The 23,948-nt window shown below is 33.4% G+C and overlaps 2 protein-coding genes across 2 annotated transcripts in view; one reads left to right on the top strand and one right to left on the bottom strand.

The window, feature by feature from the left end:
- The window catches only part of Smp_132560 (hypothetical protein), a gene marked incomplete at both ends in the record, with an annotated part of 198,872 nt that overhangs the window by 19,757 nt on the left and 155,167 nt on the right, over positions 1 to 23,948 (bottom strand). The window lies entirely within an intron of this gene.
- On the top strand, positions 1,316 to 23,057 carry Smp_064190 (putative ocrl type II inositol 5-phosphatase). Its single transcript, XM_018799743.1, has 12 exons — positions 1,316 to 1,567; positions 2,923 to 3,128; positions 4,924 to 5,035; positions 6,324 to 6,433; positions 9,302 to 9,437; positions 11,700 to 11,970; positions 15,336 to 15,574; positions 16,931 to 17,062; positions 18,309 to 18,396; positions 18,686 to 18,819; positions 20,235 to 20,346; positions 22,222 to 23,057. The coding sequence occupies exons 1-12, from the start codon at positions 1,475 to 1,477 to the stop codon at positions 22,389 to 22,391; spliced, it is 1,803 nt and encodes a 600-aa protein (XP_018651501.1). The 5' UTR covers positions 1,316 to 1,474; the 3' UTR covers positions 22,392 to 23,057.

Here is a 23,948-nt window from a genome sequence, read left to right as displayed (position 1 = left end):
CAATGTGTAGTAGTGAAACTAAATGTGATTGGTCACTGTTTGTGGACAAACATGCACTCCATTTGATGATGACCAAATATGTAACTTCTTCTCATAGTAACTTCTGCTCCGAACTCACTGAAAGTGATTGCTTGTAATTGTATTGAATAGAGTACTGCCTAGCTTTACTCTGGTTCTCTATTTTGATCATAAATCAGGTGTCTGATGTGACGAGATCTAGTCAATTTTTATTGTGTTGTTTGAGTACCCCAATCTAGCGGTATTATAAACTCAGTCACCTAGACCAGTCTCAATCTCATATAATCGTTTTTATCGTAGTAACGTAGTATATCGCGAAACAAAAAATATTTTGATTCGTTCTTCAGCTCAAGCTCGTAGTCAAGTTTACGAATGTTTACTGTAGAATTGATATATATTGTTCAAATACATTATATAATTACTTTTAGTTCAACATTTTCTTAGGTAGTTTTATTTAAATGTCATCATTTTATACAATTTGGTTAATTGATTCAACTCCGAAAATCATCTATCAGTCTGTACTCGAATCGGTTGACATTATTTTTACGTTTATCTAAGAATTTTATGTTTGGTCGTAAAATATTTTAACTGCATTATTAAATCAGAATACCGTTGTTAGCTCGTTTAATCAAGATAAATTGAATTGAAAATTTGTTTCTCTTAAATTGTTTTTTTTGTTCAACCAATCTTGTAATTAACCTTTAACTAATAGTTGAATTCACGAGTCGATCTAAGCCAAACCACCACTGAAAACCTGGAACCACTGGACGGCCGTTTCGTCCTAGTATGGGACTATTCAGCAGTGTGCATCCACGACCCTGCGTATAGGAACCAAACTCAGGACCTTCGGTCTTGCGTGCGAACGCTGAACCTCTAGACCACGGAGCCGGCATCTAGTGGTGTTAATATCGAACTCCAATCGATCCGTCCAGTGCTTCTAGGTTTTCAGTGGTGGTCTAGCTTAGGACGACTCGTGAATTCCACTACAATCTCCACAAATCCGCATTTTGTAAATAAATGTTTTTAAATCTTAATTCAATAATCTATAGTGTCTTGGTGTTTCAAACGTATTGAATTAAGGTATTTTCTTCTAAATAAAAAGGGAAGTCTATTTTCTATCTTTAGAATTTTTCCATTTTCCGATGTTTTCGGTCTTAGTTTCTCATATTTATTGTCTTTTGCTATTCTGTCATTCATTCATTCATTTTATCATAGGTTTCAAGAAATGGATTTAAGTTTCAGTGTAATTACTCTAAATAAAACTAGTTCTACTGGTCCGGAAGAACGATGGATTCAACAATTAGAAGAAGCTTTAGGTGGTTTACTCAAACGACCTTCATCACATTCTGTTTGGGCCCATAGAACAGGTTCTGTAAAATCATACGCTGCTCAATGGTCTCATCATACAGGCGGTGGTTATTTACGAGTGGAACGTGTTCGCCTAGCAGGAATCATAATGGTTGTTTACATATCAGCGCGTTTATCTGCTCATTTACGTCGTGAAGAAATCTCTTGTCAAGTTGTACCTACAGGTGTTTTCAATGTGATGGTTAGTGCTTTTTCAATGTGACTAGAATTGGTTATTAATACCATTGATTAATTAGGTCATTTTTTCACTGCGTAATCTTCTGATCACTTGAAATTGTAATTGGGATTGTTGATGAATGACTTCTTTTCTTTTTTACATTGGCAAAAAAAAATTTACTGGAAAACACCGTAAAGTTTTTGAATATCACAACTCGTGGTCCAATAACTTAGGTAATATTTTGCTGACCATTATACCGCTTGTCTACAGACGATCTGGTTAATTCATATGGAATAGTTAGTTAGTTCTTTTTCATTTATTAGTTCATCAATCTGGATGTGGCGAGTTTTATGAATTATGCATTGCATGAACATAATTTGTAATTGCTAAAATGGTGGTCGATCAGTATTGTGTAGTGATACGAAGTGTGACTGAATCTTGAGTGACATGTCTCGGAATTAACTACGATAGCTCAGGTGCATTTTTCCTATTACTGAATCTTAAGTCTCAATATTCCTTCATACTCACACCTTTCCGCTTTGTCTCTTTGAAACATTCTATGTATTCAAAAAGAGACATTAATAAACTTATTACTACCCTGGTAATACAATTATTTTGTATGTGTTTGTTTTTGGTCATTGGTATTATTTTGGTTAATATTTAGTTTTGTATTATATTCCTCTTCTACTACCCAATTCTTAAACCACCCTTTCACTCACACATTTCCGCTCACTTGTTTCTCTTAACTTATGTGAACTTTTCAAATTCTATTCAATTATTACGCAACCCATCCTATTTGTTGTTAATTCTATGAACCCTTTATTATTTCTAAAATGACCACACAATTTATCTTATCTGTATCTGAACTTCACTCAATTATTACACCACCCACCCTTTATGTTTCCTTGATTCTAACACCTTATAACCTCGGACCTTTATTGCATATATATATATATATATATATATATATATATATATATATGATTGATAACCTTTTGTCATTCTAATCCTTTACATTCACTTATGTCAATTGTTCCACACTATTTATTCTCTCAATGCTAAAATTCTAATACATAGTTGGTTGTAAGCAGCTGACGAGAAACCACGAAATGTGATGAATTCATATTATTCTGCATCAATATTTGTTCTGGCTTTATTTAACGTCATAAAGGGAACTAATTACATGAAATATTCTCAATGCTTAGTCTTTCTTATCAGTATTTCTATTAAATTATATCGGTCACTTTTATTACTTACTTAGTTATTTCCATTTTGTTTTGCTACTGGTGATATGATAAGATGTGTCCTATAGGCTCTATGTTGATTATAACTTACTAATAACTTCAAGTCCATATCCTTCCTTCTTTTTTTAATTTCAGGGTAATAAAGGTGGTGTTGGCATTCGATTGACCATATTTAATTCTTCTTTATGTTTTGTTAATTGTCATTTGGCTGCAGGTGAAGCGAATCTTGATCGTCGTAATCAAGACTTTAGAGAAATAACACGTAAAATGTTATTTGAATTTCCAATGAATTCAAAAAATTCCATACAATCATCTGAAAAAGCATTTATTTCAGATCATGAGTAAGTTTTCATTACTTCATTTGTATGCATTTTTCTTTGGAATTTTTAAAAAGTAGATATTGACATTTGACTTATGTTATAAATCGTCCATTACTAGCGACGATACACCTATTCTATATAAAATTTTTGACAAAATAGTTTTATTGAGGCAATCCACACAGGATCCATGATTTGGAGAGCCAATCAGAGGTAGCCTAATGAAAAGGCCAGTCAATGGCAATCAGAAGTGACCTAAAGTACAAGTGCATTTAATTAGCTAATAAATGGATCAATTTCCTAAAGATTAGTGGTATATATATATGAATAAGTATTTGTGCATTTTATTCGATGTCACAATGCGTTTTCTCACTCTTGTATTTTCGCTCAAATGGTCAGTTGGGTGGGTAGCGCGTAGCACTCCGTGTATCAGTATTAGATTTTGAACACTACCCGTCACAACACTCCGTGTATCTCAACAAAGGCTGACTAAAACTCAGTCGAGATTATTAATGACGAAATAATTCCATCACTTTCTAATAATGATATTATCATCATACTCATTTTATAAGCGAGTAAGTTATCTGAACTCAATAGTTCAGTAGATATTGCGTTTTGCGTTTAGAATGAAAGGTACTAAGTTTGAGTCGCGGGTGTGATCGCCAACACTAGGATAGAGGCATATGCAGCTGTTAAGTTACAAACAGGACAATATCCTCATCTTTGTTTCCTCTGCTCACCACAATCCACTTATTCTATATAGTCTGTGGTGTTTTAGATTTCTCGTTTTTCGATTCTAGTCGTACATTTCCTGAGTATAAATGTACTATATGGTAGTAACATTTTAAACATGAAGGTGTTAAAGATGCTATCTAGAACAATAATATGAAAGCTCTACAATTAAATCATCTACCCCAGAGAACTCAACGCTGCTACCATAAAACACTGTAAATAATTGACTGAATCCCACTTTAACACTATTTTTAACGAAAACCGACTACTAATATGTGTATTATCCTTTACAGTATTCAATTTATACAAATTTACTAGCTTATCAATATAATTAATCCAATAACGAAAGAATAGCCCATTGATTTATTAAAAAAAGTGAAGTCAGTTCTCAATGAAGACAATTTTCTTTTCTACGAAATCTTTTTCTGAAACTGTACAATCGTAATATTTATAGATTACTTTCTCTATACTTAGTAATCTATGGCGAAATTCCCTAGAAATACAATTGTGCAACTTCGAAAAATGATATAGTCGAAAAAGGAATTTGTCTTTATTCTTTTTAATCCGATTACATTTAAACTTGATTAAATTACGCGGAGTTAATTGCTATGTCAGTTCTAACTAACACATATTTCATAGAGTGAAGATAAGAAGTTATTTGGGCAAAGTAATATCTACTTTAATGGAATTCTAGGTATAAGCAACAAACTTCAAGATAAATTGGTGTTTGTGATAACTTGAACTGCTAATAATCAGTAAATACCTTTTGTCTGCATAGATTACATTTGTGTCCATATCTGGATGTGTATCTTTGTTAGAGTTTAAGCGACAGCTTAATAATTTAAGCATCCAACTTCTAACAACAAAGTCACAAGTACGAGACCCGCCAGTTTAGGAAACAGGCTAATATCACTGGTACCGCCCCCACACACAGTGCGGTTGTATACAAAGTATACAAATTTATACTTCATGGTTGTCCCAATTGTTAAAGGTGAATGATAAATTATTTTCCTAATTTTTTATTTATATATTATTTTGGTTGTTATTTGTATTTACAACTTTATATTTTCTTACATTCATCATCTAGCATTATTTTTGTATTTGGTGATTTAAATTATCGTATTAGTGGCCTGGATTCACCTAGTGTTCGTAAATCTATTTTCGAAAAAGATTTCTCTTCCTTACTCAAATATGATGAAGTTAGTTTAGAGTTAATGATCGTTTATTTTCTCAGCACTACTTTTTAATATTTTGTGGTTATTGATTTCATATGTTACCTTTTCATTAAGTATGCGGACAGAAGTGATAAACTCTGTTTCTCAAAGTTGCTAATTTTAGTTATCGGATTTTAAGCAGAGTTTATTTAGCAATCATTGACTGAGCTATGAATCTTCATCAATTGAATTAACTAGGACATGTGATGAACTGTCATTAAATGATACTCTGGTTACCACATAGAAACTGATTCGGAAAACCCTAGGATTTTTGCACATGAAAAGATTGTTGTTAGCGTGCGATGATTCCTAATCACGAACGGTGAGAATATTCTTGTAACACAAAACTGTATTTATATGATTTCAGTATACCAGACGACTAACACACAACACTTTGACTGCCATCCTCAACCCAATGGAACATAGTACTCAAAAATAGATCGATGTTTAATAAAGTCGAATTTGTGATGGGACTACTTCGTTTATAAACACAACAACTAACAGTGACCGTGAAACACAAACAAGTTAACAATCCAAAAGTGACAGTTACCGACCCAGTATAACATCAAAGGTCAATGCGGAAAAATGAATTAGAAAAAAAAAGTTATGGTCGTTATCTTTACAGAAAAAATACCGATATTTTTTTAACAGTAAAGTGAATAACTTGAGGTTCCCTTAGCAAATTATTAGTCCACGCTGTTCCCACAAGTGCAAACTAAGTGGTGTTAAAGTCATTCTAGGTGACTGTGAACTATCATTGAAAACACCTTAAGAGAGTGGCATTAATTTTTTGTTGTTGTTTAAATGAAGATCTAATCAAATTAGCTTTAGTGAAAAGGTGTAGTCAGTCAATCTTATTACATGTTATCAAATCTGAGGAATATCAACGATCAGTCAGTCACAACATTGAACCTGGTATGTATGTACATCGGTTCAAGTTATCATACCCCATTAGCACAGAGAGATGAAGTTGTCAGGCCGAATCCCAGTATCATCTATGTCGAGATCATTCATCATATATGTATTCAGATAACCCATAAATCAACATTTATGTCCTGTTCCATTCAATAGCGATTTCAACTAACAGAGAGATCTACCAGACATTCTGTCTTGAATATCAACAACCGGACAATCAAAACATTTTTAAAGTATTATTTGTCAAGTTTCTCTTCATAATTAATATAAACTATATTCTGTATATGGTGGTCAAAGTATCCTAAATGTATATCACAACGACTTGTTGTTTTTCTCTTTTATACACTTGTTGAATTAGTTATTAAAACTTATGGAAAATCGTAATTTATTTGATGGTTTTCACGAACCTATTATCAATTTCGCTCCAACTTACAAATTCGATATGAATTCCAATGTTTATGATTCCAGGTAAGTTTTGTTCTTTATTTAATAATTCATTATTCTTTTGTAATGTTCCCTCTGATTAGATCGTTTTTGAAATTCTTTTTGAAAATATTGACTTTAAGTGACATGAAATGAATCCTTATTAAAGGGCTTGAATAGTGTTGCAATATATATATATATCAAGGACCGCATTTCTACAATTGAAGAACATATGGAACTCAAAACAACTTTCAACTAATTTCAAAGTGAGAATCTGCAATACGAACGTCAAGACAGTCCTACTGTACGGAGCTGAAACGTGGGGAACTAATAAATCCATCGTCAGCAGGTACAAGTATTTATAAACAGTTGTCTACGCAAAATACTCAACATTCACTGGCCGGATACTATCAGCAACAGCGTTTTATGGGAGAGGAGAAACCAGCTTCCAGGTGAAGAGGAAATTAGGTAAAGGCGTTGGAAATGGATAGGACATACATTAAGGAAATCACCAAACTGCATCACGAAGCAAGCCCTAACTTGCAATCCGGAAGGGAAGCGGAAAAGAAGAAGGCCAAAGAACACATTACGCCGGGAAATAGAAGCAGATATGAAAAGGATGAATGTTAACTGGAAAGGAAGGCTCAGGACAGAGTTGGATGAAGAATGCTGGTGAGCGGCCTATGTTCCTCCACGAGGGGGAGGAGGCGTAATATATATATCAGTGGATTAAGATAATTTGTTTCATTTTCGTGGTCGGCTTTCTCAGTCCTCTCCCTTCCGATGGGAACATCTTACTGCAGTCATGCCTTTGTAATTTGTACTGTGAGAGCCAGGAATCCTAACTGCTGTGCTTTCAAATGCCCTGATACGGCTGAGAGTGAGGAGGTCCCTCCTTCTCTCGAAATGCTCTCACACAACCACGCGTATATAGCCACTGCCAGGTAAGTCCTACTCACTGCCTTCTCGTGGCGGAGCTGTTGTTTACAAAATTGAGAGGACGGACAGCGAATGCCTGGCGCGTTAACCGGGAAGGTAGACACAGTGAGTCCACTTAGGGGAGTTGGAAAACCCTCATTCCAAACCAATGGTTCACACGGGTTTCAGTACCTTGAGGAAACAAATGGCGTATGAATCAATCGTTGGTCACCGGCTACCATGGGACTGCATCTTCTCACGATGCTCCACTGTCTTGTGGATCAGACCTTTAGGTCGAAGGCTCGGGGTGTGGCTCCCTAAGAAAACCACGTGCTTTAGTTTTGGCACCCGTGCAGTATCGTAGCCCTCACACAATTGTGTGACGCATATGTATCTGGTGCCCCTTTGTACCAATATTTATGTGTTCAAATAAATAAATTTATACTGTTATCAGAAAGAACTTGTCTTGTGGATCGTGAGTTTACCACTTTTAGTCTTACCGTTTTTGAACCAATTTAACTGATATGATAAGAATTTCAGAGATGAGTGTTTTCAGGTGATGTTTTCACATTAGATTATCATGTTATACAAGCCTGACCATCATGTCAGTGCAATAGCTACAATCGAGTAGTACTTCTGTTTATAACAGTGTATTACAATGAAAATCTTCTAACTAAACCTTACCACGATAAAAGGAATAGGAAAAATTAATTGGACGAGAATTGAAGGGAAGGAGACGGCATACAACTTGGTTTATTGATGACGCCTCTAATACGTGAACTCATGTTTCTTTTTGGTAGATTGGAATCATATAGACAGGCCAGTTAATTAACCAATTGTTTTATATACTATCGAATAGAAGTATGAATTGTATTTGGAAATCGTCATTGAGAATTCGACAAAAATGTTCTGGGTGATTTAAGGGTTACTCACGATATCAGTCTTATCGTAAAATACTCCATTAGATTATACAGCATAACTATAACTGTACACTTTCGATTGGTCCTAATTTTATTAATTTATGAGGTTGTGCACTTCATAGTCAATATCATGGAGAATAGTAATAGTTAGATAAGCGTTGTAACCAGGGTGGACGCCTTGTCATTTGTGAGGGATTTAGTTACCTATCAATGGCATTGTAAGGTGGTTGCCTACCACCAGGTCATTGAAGTTGGGCATTGATTTCAAGATAAATGGTTTGTTGTGATATCTTAAAGTCCTAGACTCGATACTCTATAGGGTCGTCGGTGCGTACCGCTAAGGAGTCCTATACTAAGACAAACATTTTTTGATCGCTTTCTAATTTAAATATTTGTCTAAGCAATAACAGTCCATAATGTTGTCTGGAATTGTTGAAGCCAGACAATCTAATATCACGACTGTATATATGTAATTGTAGGAAAAAAGAGATCAGTACATTTATCACAGCAATTTTCTGATACACTTGATTGACTTTACCCTAAATTGCTGTATTCGTTTCTACTTTTATTCGAGATTTTAGTCAATAAGTCAACTCAGTTAAATTTCTTAATAAGTTGAAAGAGTTAACACCATGTGGTTTCTCTACATCACATACTTTTATCTGGAAACTGAATGATTTAAAGACAACTATTAACTAATAATATTATCATCATATATAGTGACAGTGATTAGTAGTAGTAGTAGTAGTAGTAGTAGTATCCTCTCATCGATAAAGAATATTTCACTTGTGTTTACATTTCTCCTTAAGATCGTTTATTATCTTCTTTCTGAGTCAGTTTAGTTTAACGTTTATTCATGTTGACAAATAGATCACCTTTAATCATGTATCAATCTGTTACACCTACAAAAATATTGTTCTCTTCAGAAATCCTGGTTTTTATTCATTCTGATTAATACAAATTGTATATTATAGTTTATGTTACACTATCATGTATTGAAATTATTCATCTTATTTACTGAAATAAGTGCTTAATAAACTTCGTTTTTAAAAAATATAAATCACTTTTCAAATAGTGATAAAAATCGTGTTCCATCCTATTGTGATCGTATCATATGGTCAGGTGACGGTTGTAAACCAATTATTTATCGTTCACATCCAGAATTTGTTTGCAGTGATCACAAACCGGTTTCTGCGTACTTTTCAGTTGATGTGAGTCGTTTTTATATACATATATAGATATTTCTATAAACTTATAATTCAGTGATCCAGGATAATATGAATTCGATAATTATTGGATTCTATATAGTTGAGATCATGAGTAAATTGAAGCTAAACCATCATGGTAAAACCTGGAAGCACTGGATGGCCGTTTCGTCCTGTTGTAGGACTCCTCAGCAGTGCGCATCCACGATCCCGCCTCGTGAGATTCGAACCCAGGACCTACCTATTGGATTCATTAATGTGCAAATATATGACATTTCAACCATTAATTTTTGATATGGCTTCTCTTAATTGGTAAATTTTCACTAGATTAAAACACATATGAATTTAAAATATTTTCTGTAAATTCATATCAGCTTCTTTGACTATTAGGTCAACTTAATGATCTGAAATTATGAACAGTTCAATCGGGGGATAGATATTTTAAAATAATGTGTAGGACATGAATAATAATAACCACTTGAATTAGTTTGTAGGTCGAAATGAGTTTGAGAAATTATAAATTACAATGCCCCCAAATCCTCTGATACAACTTAGTTTGGAGAGAACCCGCTCTGCCTCTCGAAATACTCTCATATGGCCACACGTATACAGCCGCTTCCAACAAATTCTTACGCACTGATTAGGACATAAAGCGGATGTCTGGTTCTTCAACCGGGGTGGTGGATGCAATGGATCTACCTAGGGGGAGTTGGAGAACCCTGATTTCGGAACGATGGTGCACAAGATGAGTTCCAGAATCCTGAGAGAGAAAATGACTTATGAACTTATTGAACCTAGGACCTTCGGTTTCCCACGCGAACGGTTAACTTCTAGTTCACTAAGCCTGCATCGAAGGGTGTTAATGTCTAGTTTATTTTCTAGGAGATTCAGTTACTCACCTGCTTTTATTTTGACTTTTTTCAGTTTAATTTTCAAATATTTTTTGTACCGTAACTTGCAATTTTCCTTTTAATATATTGAATGTGTTGTTTCGTGCTGTTATCCGATTCAATTTTAGTACACTTTTATCATTTGATCAATTAGCTACGGTGAATATGAGAACTAAGAGTGTATAGGAACTCTTAATTTTCAAAGTTCAACTTCACTTTTATGTAAATCACGTATTCATGTATAATACTCAATTAGTTCGGACTGTGAGGTGATCTAAGCAATATGAGTAGTTCACTTATTCTTAATAACCTGTCTATACGTGAATTTCCTATTTATCATCTGTCTTCTTGATAACATGTGGTCAGTCTGACCTTGCAGCATGATATGAATCAAACGATATTGCCCCGGGGGTATCATGAAGTTTTTGCTTTTTCCACGTACTTATTATCCAATATCTGTTGTGTACCTAAAATAAAGATTGGACAAACCGTTTTCAAGTGGTTTATTTCGGTGTTCAGGACACTTTTTTCCCACACCTTTATCTCTCGTACTTTTTTCAATACCTCATGTTTTCCTCTTAATAGTAAGGATTTGATTTAATAATGTCAACATTAGGGTGTCATCTGTCATTAATGCATTTTTTTAAAAGTTATTGTATAAATCGTCTATCAAATATCAGCAATTAGCTGATGATTATGGCTCATACCGTTGTTTTACACGGTTACCAATTTTCAAAAGTTGGTAATGTCAGGTAGAGTCTTTTACTTTTATTTGATGTGTTTGAAAAACTTCCAGGATAACAAAGTGGGAAATATGACAGTCGAGATGTGAAGTAAATACAGTATGTTTCTGTTTTTTTTTTTATAAATTCCAAACAAGTGAGCTACTAACAAAAAAGTTGTTAACTGCAGTCAGGTAGTTGAATCTAGAATAAAATGGACTATCAATTGTTTGATCTTTTCATATCATTCTTCCAGTCATTTAACTAAAAATTAAGCCATATTGCTCTATGCCTTTCAATTAAATGAATGTCAGAAATTAAACAGTTCTCACACTAGTAGGCCTGGATGATCATCGCGCCATAACGCAAACTGATCAAGGTTGGGATTGTGCTATTGGATTGTAGTTAAATGGTTTCAGTAATTAAATGTTCATAGCAGGATCTAAAAGTATTAGATACGATTTCTTGAGGGATCGTGGGTGTATAATTTTGAAGTATCCCGTAATGGGATGAAACAGGGGTCTAGCTTTCCTGGTTTTTAGTAGTATCTCAGTTATGATAAATCTTTGACGAATACCTATTGTTGTCGAATTATATATATATATATATATATATATATATATATTCATTCGTATGTTCTGCTTTCTTCGATCTAGCTGCGCCGTATAATACGTTCAGCATTTCAACGTGCTTATGAATCCGTTCTACTCAGTATAGATTTAACCACAAATTTATCACTTCCACAAGCTGAGTTGGATAGACAAGAATTAGATTTCGGTTGTGTACATTTTCACGAATTATGCAGTCAATCATTAACTTTAACTAATATTGGCCTGAATGATTTTCAATTTAAATTCTTACGTGAAGGTGTTGGATCATTCCCACTATGGCTTACAGTTAACCCATCATGTGATACTGTGAAACAGGGTATGTGTTTACATGAACAAATGAAAGGAGGATAATTTTTCGGTATCATTATAGTATAGACAACAACTGATTTTGTAAAAGGATTTTTTAAATATGTTTATTATCACTATGAAGTTTTAATATCTGCTAACAACATTACTTAAGAGTGTGATATATAACTATTTTTACAGTGGTCATGCTTTCTTTATCATTAAGAAGAACGAGGTGATCTCCATTATTGTTAGGAATTTGTGAGTAGTTGTCACTTCCCAGTTACTAATGTGTGAAAGGTACTTCTTCCTGTAGTGCCCGTTAGAAAAACTAGGTTGGGAGTGGCCTTGATGAATTAGAAGCTTGAGCGCAGTGCTCAAGGAACAACTCCTTGAGGGTTATCACATACGGGCCCTCTGTGAGTAGTTTTAGAAGTGTTCTGTTCTTTCAAGGTTTTAATATCGGTGATGGATATCAGTGTGTCGAAATAAGGTATTGCATTTTTTTAGTTGGCATTTTCATTTCCCTCTTTCCGTTATGCTAAAGTAGCATCGCTACAGATGTTGGTCTTACCCTTGTACTTGTACGAATTCGCCTTGTGGATTGTGAGGTTGCTGCCTTTAGTCCTGCCTCTCTCTAACTAATCTGACTGATGTGATGGGACTTTCAGAAATGAATGTCTTAGCCAATGTTGCCTGATGGAATCGTCAGGATATGCAAGCCCTTCAGTTGGGATTTAGCTGTAAACTTTTATAGTATATCAAGAATACGTAGTTTGAAAATTGTAATTTATTAACTTAGTACTGTGTGATTGTTGTAATCGGATATTCATTTTTATTTATGTTATGTATAATTAAGGTATTGGACTCAAAAACTTATCATTCACAATAGAGTATAAATAGAATTTAACAAATATATACATATTGCATTTTGTATGAAAACTGAAAAAAAATCCAAAGACGAAATATATCAATAAGTATTTACTTGATTTGAAAATAAAAATGAAAAGAATATTAAAGTAAATTATCAAAGTAGTAGAATAAAATATTTGTAAAGCTACTAGTACACTGGCCATCTGCCAGAGCTTACTGCTTTCGGTCTCTGCTAATCTCTGCCATTAAGAATAATTGAGTTAATTTGCAAAAACGATCAAGTTTACTGTATGTAGTGAAATATGACTAATCAATTTTTGATTGGTTTTCAATTCCTGATTGGAAATATGAAAGTCCGACTAAACAATTAATTTGGTAACATGTAAAAATGGATTCATTGGTTGCTTGAATGAAATTTAACACTTAGTTATCATCCAATATTTGTCGAATTAGCTCCATCTAAGCTGAAAAAAGGTGAAGAAATCTCGATGTGGTAGTTAGTGTGACTTGACCAACCACTATTCATCGGGGTGGTCGATACTCCATCGTTGCCTTATCCGGAACACACTCTGTATTGGGTAGTGGTATTGTAGGAGGTTTTGTTTTGATAATATTCTAAACTTCGTCGTCTAATTCGATTTGTGTGGCTGTTGAGCAATAGTAGTAGTATCAATAGCCGTCGAACATAATCTTTATCCCTCAGAGCTCAGAATACAGACGTGTAACTAGTGAACGCGTTGGATAGCACGACTCAAACCATTTCTACAAAAGTATATTTTGCATTCTCCCGTGATAGTTAAGATTGAGTTCGCTTATTATGGTTTGGTTGGTGTCCGCCTGTTGTTAGTCGGCAGAAAACTCACGGGAAACACCATATCCATCATGACTACAGGTACATACATATCACTGATGTCTAACAATCGATACAAAACGTAGATTAAACAGGATATTCTGCAGATTACCTCCAACCATCTAACATCTCGACATACTGTTCATGATGTTGAGCCAGTTAGACTACTGGCTAAATCGCAATTTGATCAACAGATTTCAATCAATACTACTGAACTAAACAAAAATGATACTGTTACTACTCAGTGATTGGTCTATTGTCTGCCTGTTTTTCTGTTCTTGAGGTCATTGAGTAGTATTTTTCAAATTATAATCATCAACCCAACTCTGTAGTTTATTTACTTCGAAGTATGCTTATCATTGGTATAATTTTGTATTAATCTGGATCGACTTTTTTGCTTGTATATTTTACTAGCGGCCTATTTAATGGATTTTATTATCTTACCATGACTTATGAAGGCATCTTAACATGTCTCATTGTTTCATGGATCTTTTTCCATGCAAACCATAGTTCAAGCTCCACGCTTCACTGGTTTATTGTGATAGTATATAAACTCCTACCTTGTTACTTATTTTCGTGAAGTGGTGATTGATTCTCTGATCAAGGCCTTTGACTTTCATTAAGTTGCTGGCTCAAAACCCAATCCACTTATTTCCATTTATCCAACCAAGTATTATCATTAATCCCTATACTCAAAGCCAAGTGCACGGTTATGAATTTGATAAACAGAGTTCCTGAAAATAAGTGAAAAATGAAGTATCAAATCGATTATTTTAAAATAGCTTAAAAATTTCGTCACGTGACATATTTTTCAGCAATCATCATTTGTATTCAAGTGTTAGTTGATTTTTTAAAATTTCTTTTACAAACTATGAAACAAAGTTCACTAGTTGGTATGTAAATGGGCTCCAGGATCCTGAAGGAACAAATGGCGTATGAACCAATCGTTGGTCACCGGCTACGACGGAAGTTCATTTCCGAAAGTTCCAGATACACAGAGGGTGTTTCTTGTCGGCACCTCTTTTCGGCGAGGTCACGTCAAGTGAATGACCACACTAGGATCCTGTATGCGTATTTCGGAGACACAGGATACATCAATGGTACGAGATTCTAGAGTTTTAGCCAAGGAGGCCTGTTGGCCGACTTGACATAGGGTACGTACGTTGAAGGCTCCAATGTGTAGTTTGGAGTGAGGTTTCAGTAGACCTGGGACAATGTTTCGCACACTAGAATCGTTGATCGTGGTGACACTTGAGGAGGAAGCCGAAAGAGAAAGTTTAATGTTGAAAGTCGAGGTAGGACTGGTAATGACTTGTGTGGCTCATATGTATTGGGTGCCCCTTTGTACCAATATTTATGTGTTCAAATAATTGGAAAAAATAAGGTAGACCATCCTTACAAATATGGAACCACTAAATGACCGTTTCGTCCTAGTATGGGGCTTATCAGCAATGTGCATCCACGATCCTGCCTGCGGGTCTCGGACCCAGGACCTTCAGTCGTCCACTGCTTCCAAGTTCTCAGAGGTGGTCTAGCTTAGATCGGCTCCTAGATCCAACCGTTTAAATATTACAATCTTCACAAATCCTCGTGCTGATTCTTTTTTTAAAAATTAATTACTGACGTTCATTTTATTTGTGGATCGTTTCTTTACGTTTTTTCATTTCTTGTAGGCAATTCTATCAAATTAGAATTTCAAATATTTGTTAATTATAAAGAAGTGTATGCATTGAATAGTGGTACTATTCAATTATCTACAATTGTTGTATTACAATTAGAAGATGGGAAAGATTATTTTATTTCAATTAATGCTCAGTTTATTCCAACAAGTTTTGGTTTACCATTAATTCTATTATTAAGTTTAGAATCAGAACCTGTAAATAAACTTTCAATTAATGAATTACACGAGCAGGTAAACAAAAAATTGTTTCTTGTATTTTTTTAATCTTAGAAATGCACATTTTCTTTTAATGTTTCGTACATCTTTTTCTCGGGTGTGTTTGTGAGGAGGATAGTGGTCAATTTGTTAAAGGCATATTCAACTTTTAGACACCAAGTTTTAGGTACAAACCCTACTCTAAACTATTTCAGTTTGAGCGATTGTTTAGTATTATTAATCGTCACACACACTTAGAATGGGGGTTCAAAGTTAGCTACAAGTGTCTATTGTCAACCCCCGTGGTAAGTGAATTTATAGATGAAAAACAAAAATTTTGAACAATGAAATGGAATTTTGAGTTGTGGGTATTGTAAGGACGGCTCGTCGGTAGACTCTAGGAAGCCCTAAGACGCCCAGGAAGAGCCACAGACATTCCATACAATCACTGCTAGGGGAATGTTCTAGAATGTCGACGTGTAGCTTCCCCATTGGATGGATTAGCATGACCCCTATGTGCCTATCGGTTGACCGAAATGATGATTTACATTCAGCCAAAAAACTATAAATACACGAGATTTCTGTACTATATTTTGACACTGATTTGAGGAATAAACTTCCTACTTACTAGTCTTTGTCTTCTCTCTTTTGCGACGTTGCGGGTTCTATCGTTCAAGCAGTCTAGTAGTTCGCGGCATATTAAGAATCAAAGCTCTAGATACAACAACTGGCGACGGGGTTAATTTATCAAGATGTCTATTACCTTTGATCAAACTGACCAGTTGCAGTCCTAACACATCAATAGGAAGATTCAAACAAACAATACTGAGTGAATTTAATTTCTATTTTATATTGAATGTACTTTTACGTGTTGAATGAAACTCATTGATTCCTTTTAACGTATAGAATTTCTTTTATTGTTCATGTTTGACTTTTTCTTATTATCATTTCTAATATTTTTTGTTTCTATTTAGAACTATAGATTTATTGAACTTTGAGTAATTTATTTATTGTAACAAAAAAGTGATCATGATTTTGAACTGTATAACTGTAGTTCCTGATGGTGATCTTATTGTTCTCATACTGTTTATTTTCTAAATGTAGATGTCCAAAAGGTGTTTTTTTTAATGTTAAGTCGCTGAATATAATTGACAAGCAATCCTATTTTTACGTACTCGATGGGGATTGTTATTATTTTGAAAGAATTCACGCTTCCTGTTGAATTTGAACCCATATCACTTTGTTTTCAACTTCACAACTTAAAATGTTATTATTGAGTTATTTCCAGGTTATGCTTGATTTCATTTATTTTACTGTACTCATCATCTAATCAATTTCCTTTTGAATATGTTCGTTTAATTCTTCCTTTTTTTGTTTTTTTTTAATTTTTAGATAAAGTTGGCTCGTTCAGAAAATAGTGACTATTTTAAAACAAAATTATGCAGTTTAGTTGATCGGAAACCATTCCATGTTCCGAAAGAAATCTTTCGTCTTGTAAATCATATAAATGAATATATAACAGAGGTATGTATAAGAACATAATCCAAAAAAGAAACAAAAGATTTAACGCGAGCTAATATCCATAAAAAAGATCACTAAAAACATATTTAGCGAATTGAACATTTGTTTCGTTCTCAGTATGCAACTGGTAAACCCATTACCATACTGTCGACCTTCAGCGAACCAATCAGCGTAGAGTTGACATTTTTAGGTTTTAGCGCGGTTTGGCAAACACAGTTGCAAATAAATCTGTTGCTTATACAAATAATATTAACTAGATTTCGCATTTTTGACAGGTTTAAAGGATGATTCAACAATGCAGGACCTGTAGGAGATCGGTCTTTTGTGAAACAGTATTTTATCAGATTGTGGTTAGGAAATGAGAGACTAGAGAACCGATGGACGATATTATTTTACGCTTCATAATACAGTCATCTAGATAAATTTCTATACAGTACTTACTACGAGCACACTGCAAATATACCTATGGAAAATCCCGACAAATTTATGGAAACTGTTTATTCACATTAATTTTTCTAGATTTTCGTATTGTAAAGGTCATTTTCATCACCTTTGTTCTGATAACTTCAGTTATGAGTTGGAATTTAGGAGTTTTAAGGTTTATAAGTTCTTAGATTGATTAATCATGTCAGTACTTTTAATCATCTGTGGTTTTGGCATTCTTTTATGTTTTAGATAGCTTTCTAAGGAAGCTGCTGCATTATGATTGTTTGTCCATTCACTAATTTTTCTTAACGTCACTCTTAGAATTATTGAAAGTCGCAGTTATAGTTTGCTCTTACCAATAATTCAGTTCGTACGAAAGTTTTTATTGCTGATTGATAAACACGTATCCCTAGTATATTTATTTATATCATTTCTTTTCTCGGTGTGTTCGAGTTCTTCTAGACTTATCAATGTTTATTATTAAAAATCTTCTGACTTGGAGCGCTTACAGTAGTTTGTTGAAATGGGCTTATCTAAACCCTGTTCAGATTGTTTCTCAGTTTGTGATAAGGGAATAAAGCCTTGGAAAATATTTCTAGAAGTTATTTCTTCTTTTTTACAATAACAGAATAAGTGATTATGCTAATAAAGTTTATTCTTTAAATAGCTTTCAGTGTAAATTACAATTTGTAGTCAAATATCAAATGTGATTTCTATCTAATTCAATGTATGTATGCTCCTTAAACACTATAGTTTAATTTTGTTTCCTTCTTCCACTTTTAACAACTACAATAATGTATAATAAATTTAATTTCTTTTAAAGCCTGATCTATTTCGTCAAATGGGTCCATCTTCTGACATTGGTATTATACGTGATATATTGGATACAACTCCAGCTAATTGTCCTTTTCGTAAGTATTAATCTATAGAACTAATTTAATATCAGTCTATTTTCTCATACATTTGTATTGATTGTTTGACTCTTCACATTGATGTTAAATTCCAAGCATTATAAGCAGAGATAGATGTTGGTGAAACGCATGCTTCCTGAATTGTGACGGTTAGCTTCATAGTAATTCACTTTCATTTATCCAACTATGTATTTTTCTTAATGATAGCTCATTTGTGTGTTTATGTTTAACGTTTTTCTCACTCTTCTCGTCCCCCCTTTTTCTACTACTATTTTTCTCTCTTATTTAGCTGAAACAATTTCTGTACATTCAATTACATCGTGTTTATTATTGTTTTTGAATACACTCCCGGAATCTGTGATACCACAAGAATTTCATGAGAAATGTTTTAATTCATTAGCAAATTTCGAATCTGCTGTACAGGTAAATGTTTGCTTTGTTTTGTTTTCAATTTGATTGTTGTCGTTCTCTCTGTGTTTAGTTGCTGTCTCATAATTTGTCATGTTTTGTATAGAAAGAGTAATCAATAATCAGAACACACACATCACATGACAATCATGCTGTTTTTATTTTCAATGATTTTAATCTGTGAAATAGAAAACATGCTTAGGTTGTAGATTCTTAATTGTAAGCATCTTTGAAACATTGTACACTTATTGCGGAACAGTCGGGGGGGATTTCGGTGTTAGAAATAAGCTATTAGGCAAGGTTGCATAAATCGATCGATAAAGTAGTTAATCTTGATCGATTCAAGTGTTTATTACTTGTAATACGTATACATAACCATTGCCTATCTGGATAGTTGATGATTGCTAGTGCAGAAGGTAATCTGAAGAAAGCTAGAACCAGTTGAACGAAAACAAGTCTTCAGCTCATGAAGTTACTGAGTGCTGCTATGAACCATAAAGATAGATGTACATTAGTTAGTTATGGTCTTCACAATAACCACGATCATTTTTTGAAGACATTAGGCGATATAGCTAACACTTGATATTGAGTTCTAATATTCTTTCATACAAACGTTTTTATTGGCCTTTTTTGCAACATTTCCTTAATGTATGTTATTTTTTCAGAGTAATTGGGAAATCATTTTAGCTCCTCTACTGTTCATCTTGTTAGTTTCTTCATATAGTGCTTAAATGTTTTGTCAACTTGGATCCAAGCACATTTGCTCCAGGTGCCACGTTGATTGTGACTAACCAAACCGCCACGCTATTCATAACCTAAAGTTTCCCTGCAGTTGGTTAACTTTAAACAGTCAATAGAAAATCTTTCTACCTTAGTGAGGATTACAACTGATTTGTGACTTGAGATCTGATCTTAAGCTAATGATTTCGTAAATTAGTTAAATTAACAGTATTCTCCTCTGTCACACTTAATATACCGCCAAAATAATGTTGTATGAGCACTTTGGCATTGTTATTCAATTACACGATTTCACTGTATTTGTAATAATGATCAAACATTGTTGACTTTTAAGAAGGTTTCAGTTTATTTAACACTTTGTTACAATTTCCAACCCAGTGATCTGTCTACTTTAGCTTGTAAACTTATTAAAATCTTTCACATTGATACCTCACCAACCGCCTCATATCATTGTATATTTACATTCGAGATTCAGTTATATAACTTGGTCTATTATTTCTTGTACAAGTGAACTGAATTCTATACTACATACAGGTAATCGCTTTATATGGGAATGATTCAGATGTTGTTTATTGCTTTTTTTTAATCTCATATATACGTAATGAATTTTCTTATTTGATATTTACTTATCATCAATATGTTGTGACTTTTGTGAAAAAAATTATTTTTCTTCATTCCTTTTAAATATCCAGGCTTTACAGCATCTTCCTATTTGTAATCAGAATTTATTTTATTATTTAATTACATTTATGCAACGTTGTTTGACTTTCAAAGAACAGAATGGTACAGATATTGATCTACTTGGTAAGTTAAGTGAAGACTTATTATTACCATAGGAAGTTCATAAAAATTATTATATATTAATTTTAATTAGATAATCATTTCAAACCAGAAAGCATTAAACAATTTTATACCAGTTCCATAGTTGAAAGGTTAATTGTTCATTGCAAAATCCGAAAATGCATACTGTTGAAGAGTTCGATACCAAAATGAAATAGCTGTCCAATGCTTCCTGTATTATAGTGACTGCCTGACCAAAGTGTCAGTCTGTATGGTTTATACTATTTATGTTGATAGATATAAGTAGTTTGTATCAGAGATTAAAAGTAGAATTTTTACGGACAGAAGAGGAAAATGAAAAAAAATAGAAAGGAAGACAGAAAGCAATCAAAATGACATCAGGGATCGGAGGACGATAAAGTTTGTTATAGATAACTGAAGGAAAATGGGCAAATAGTGTATTTAATGTGTTGTTTTCATATTTTTACAAATACAGTGTGTAGTTTTGCATGGTGCAATAGATTGTTTTACTCGACCCAAGTTTTTCGTTCATAATACGTTATGTGAATGATGATGGGTAATAAGTAAACCTGATAGTTATGTCCTAATTATATAGGTTGGTGAATAATTTATGGAAATACGGTCTTCCATTTGTTTGCATTTCAAATGAATTCTAAAAAAAATATTCATTTTATGTCAAATATTTCATAGATAAGCGATTCTCGTACATGAAATAGTTCATCTTCTTTCATTCATTATTCTCTTTCTTGATATCTATTCATTGTGAACTTTTTGTGTCAATTATCCGGATTTGCGTATTGTTGTCACTTGACTATATCAATCTTATGAGTTCAGCTGATAAACTATTCACTCTTTTCAGTTATAAAAACTGTTCATACTTATCTTTCTTAGTTATTTTCCTAATAAAATGGCGTCAGTAAATAATATGATTGTATTGTGATTACAGCATTATTCTTTGTTTCTTGTTCTTGTTGATATTTTAAACTAGCGATTTACAGTTTAAAAAAAAAGTTTTTATCATAGTTTATATCATCAATGGTTGTTACATTGTAGTTCATTTTCACAGTATAATCGCGGTTACTGTTGCCAGGAAATTCTAATTTTTGTGCTTTGTATTGTGACTTCTCTTATTGGATAATTGATACATATGATAACTGACATTGATGACAAGTTATTGTTTAACGACATTTTAACTCATTGTAACAAGATCTAGGCGTTTACAATATATCATATTGTGCCTGGAACTTGTAGTGATTAAATCTTGAATCTTGTGAGTTCGAACCTTTATTAATAATCCGAGTTTTATTTCAGTTTAGTTTTATACAGATAAATCAATTCAAAGATTGTTTGTTCTCCATCACATCTTATTTCAACTCCCATTGTATATGAATATACATACTATTGACCTTGTGACTTCTAATATCTTTCTTTTCCTGTTACCATTATCGTCTTTTATCGCCAGTTAGTTCGGGATGTAGCTACTACCTGTTAATGATATATGATAATATTAGTGACGTCTCAACTGTTTTCTATTGTTCTTTTTACAAACGTTACTAACTTGTAATAAATAAACTTCCAAACATCAAAATTACTACATCAACGGTATGAAGCGATGGCTCAATGGTGAGGGCGTTCGACTTTGAGTTGTTAGGTTACGGGTTAGCACTGTGATCAATCTATTTCAGTTTATCAGTGAAACACGTCTATATCTCTGAAATTTGTAGCTTGATTAGAATTTTCACTCTGTAAGTCAGTTACTTCTGTTCTTTCATTGATTTTTTTCAGGAAATTTGATCCTTGATAACATTGTGATTGATTTTCTTCTGCTTGCTGTTTGACACGTTCCATTTACTCACCTTGTTTCCTTTCTTTTCACAGCTCCATGTTTTGGTGAGATATTCTTTTTTGAATCGTCGTCGAACACAACAACAGCTCAAAAACATGCTGTTGCGATGAAACAGCTTAAGCGAGCCGCTTTTATTAGCATTTTTCTCCGTCAAAATTATTTCATATCTAATCCTTCACTAATGTCAACATCTCAACACTAGTTTATGATAATATTATTATTATTACTTTTTCTAAAACACAGCCTTTTTTCTGTCAATAATGACAAAATCTATTTTTTATTTTTCTGTAGTCTCATCTATTTTGTTATTTGTTGTCAATTTGAGTTTTGTCCCTTTTTTCATATTTCAGTTTATTTTTTTCCCCTTTTTACATTACTATAGTCTTTCTGGATAAATAATAATAATATCCATTCCTTTAAATTTCATTTCACAATCCTCGGAGTTTTCCATGTATGTGTACACCTGAACCGTTCTTTTTTTTTGTTGAAACAAAAATAGAATAATACAGGGAAACAATTCCAAACTGCTGATATTTTCCCATGAATTCTATTGTCATATTACCGTTATTACGTAATAATAATAAACTATACTGTACGATAATATTCTTTCATGTTAGTCATAATAGTAATATTGATAGACAATAATCTCATGATGTAAAGAGGACTATTTGTAATTCCATCATTTCCATTTCTTAACAATCTCAACTGATATCTAAATGAACTAGCATTCCATAATTTTACGAATGACGATGTGTGTCTGTTAAAGATAAATGAAGGAGAGTGAAAATTCTCGTACCTTGCATAGAATGTTTCTTTTTCTGTTGCGTATGTTTATTGCTTTTTTATTATTTTCGCTGGTTTATTTTTTTTTGTTAAGTTTTCTTGTCTCGTTATTTACTATTATCATTATTACTATCATTATTATCGTGTTGTTTATACGACGATGATTACTATTTTCTGCGTGTAGTCATGTTAATTAAGAAGAAGATCAAAATGATGGAAATATTTTTCAAGATATGAGATTGATGTGGTAAGGCGGAAAAGAATCTTCGTGATTCACTTGGTTTCACTGAATTACTGTTATAGAAGAGTATCTTATCGAAGAGTGAGATAAGTTTTCTATTGGTAAAATGAAAGAACGGAATACTGGTTGATAAATGATACTCAATATTATGTGTGACCAAGTGATGGTTATTGACGAGTGTTTTAAAGTGAAATATGCAACTACAATTGATACATAATTGATGGAAAGCAGTTTCATATCTGGTTCACTTTCCAAACGATTACGATCCTGGCCATCGTATCTTTTACCTGATGTTGTGACAGTAAGCCTTCGTAGGAATGAGTTCGTGAAGTTCCCTGCTTATCAAGAAGAGATAAGGGATATTCATGTATTTATGACATGAATCTCCACAACCTCATACTGAAAATCGTCATGCGCCACCCAGAAATTATCTTTGAGAGGGAATTTCAAGAGTTCCAATGAGATGTGTTTAGTGAAATTGAGCTGTATCGACTTTGGCACTAATCCACTAGAGATAGTGAAGTGGGTTCGCCAAACTTCATGTATTTATTGAAGTTAGAAATTAAAACCGTTGGATGCTGACTTAGTAGTCTAGAGGCTAGGTGTTTGTCCTCAAAATCGAAAGTCCTGACTTAATCTCCGTGTACGATCCTGGGATTCCCCTACTAAGCGTTCCCATACTTGGATGAGACTGCCGTCTAGTACGTCAATATTTCTAATGGCGATTCCAGTTTG

Source organism: Schistosoma mansoni, chromosome 3 (assembly GCF_000237925.1).
Source record: "Schistosoma mansoni strain Puerto Rico chromosome 3, complete genome".
NCBI classification, from domain to species: Eukaryota; Metazoa; Platyhelminthes; class Trematoda; order Strigeidida; family Schistosomatidae; genus Schistosoma; species Schistosoma mansoni.
This window is presented reverse-complemented; position numbering and strand designations above follow the sequence as displayed.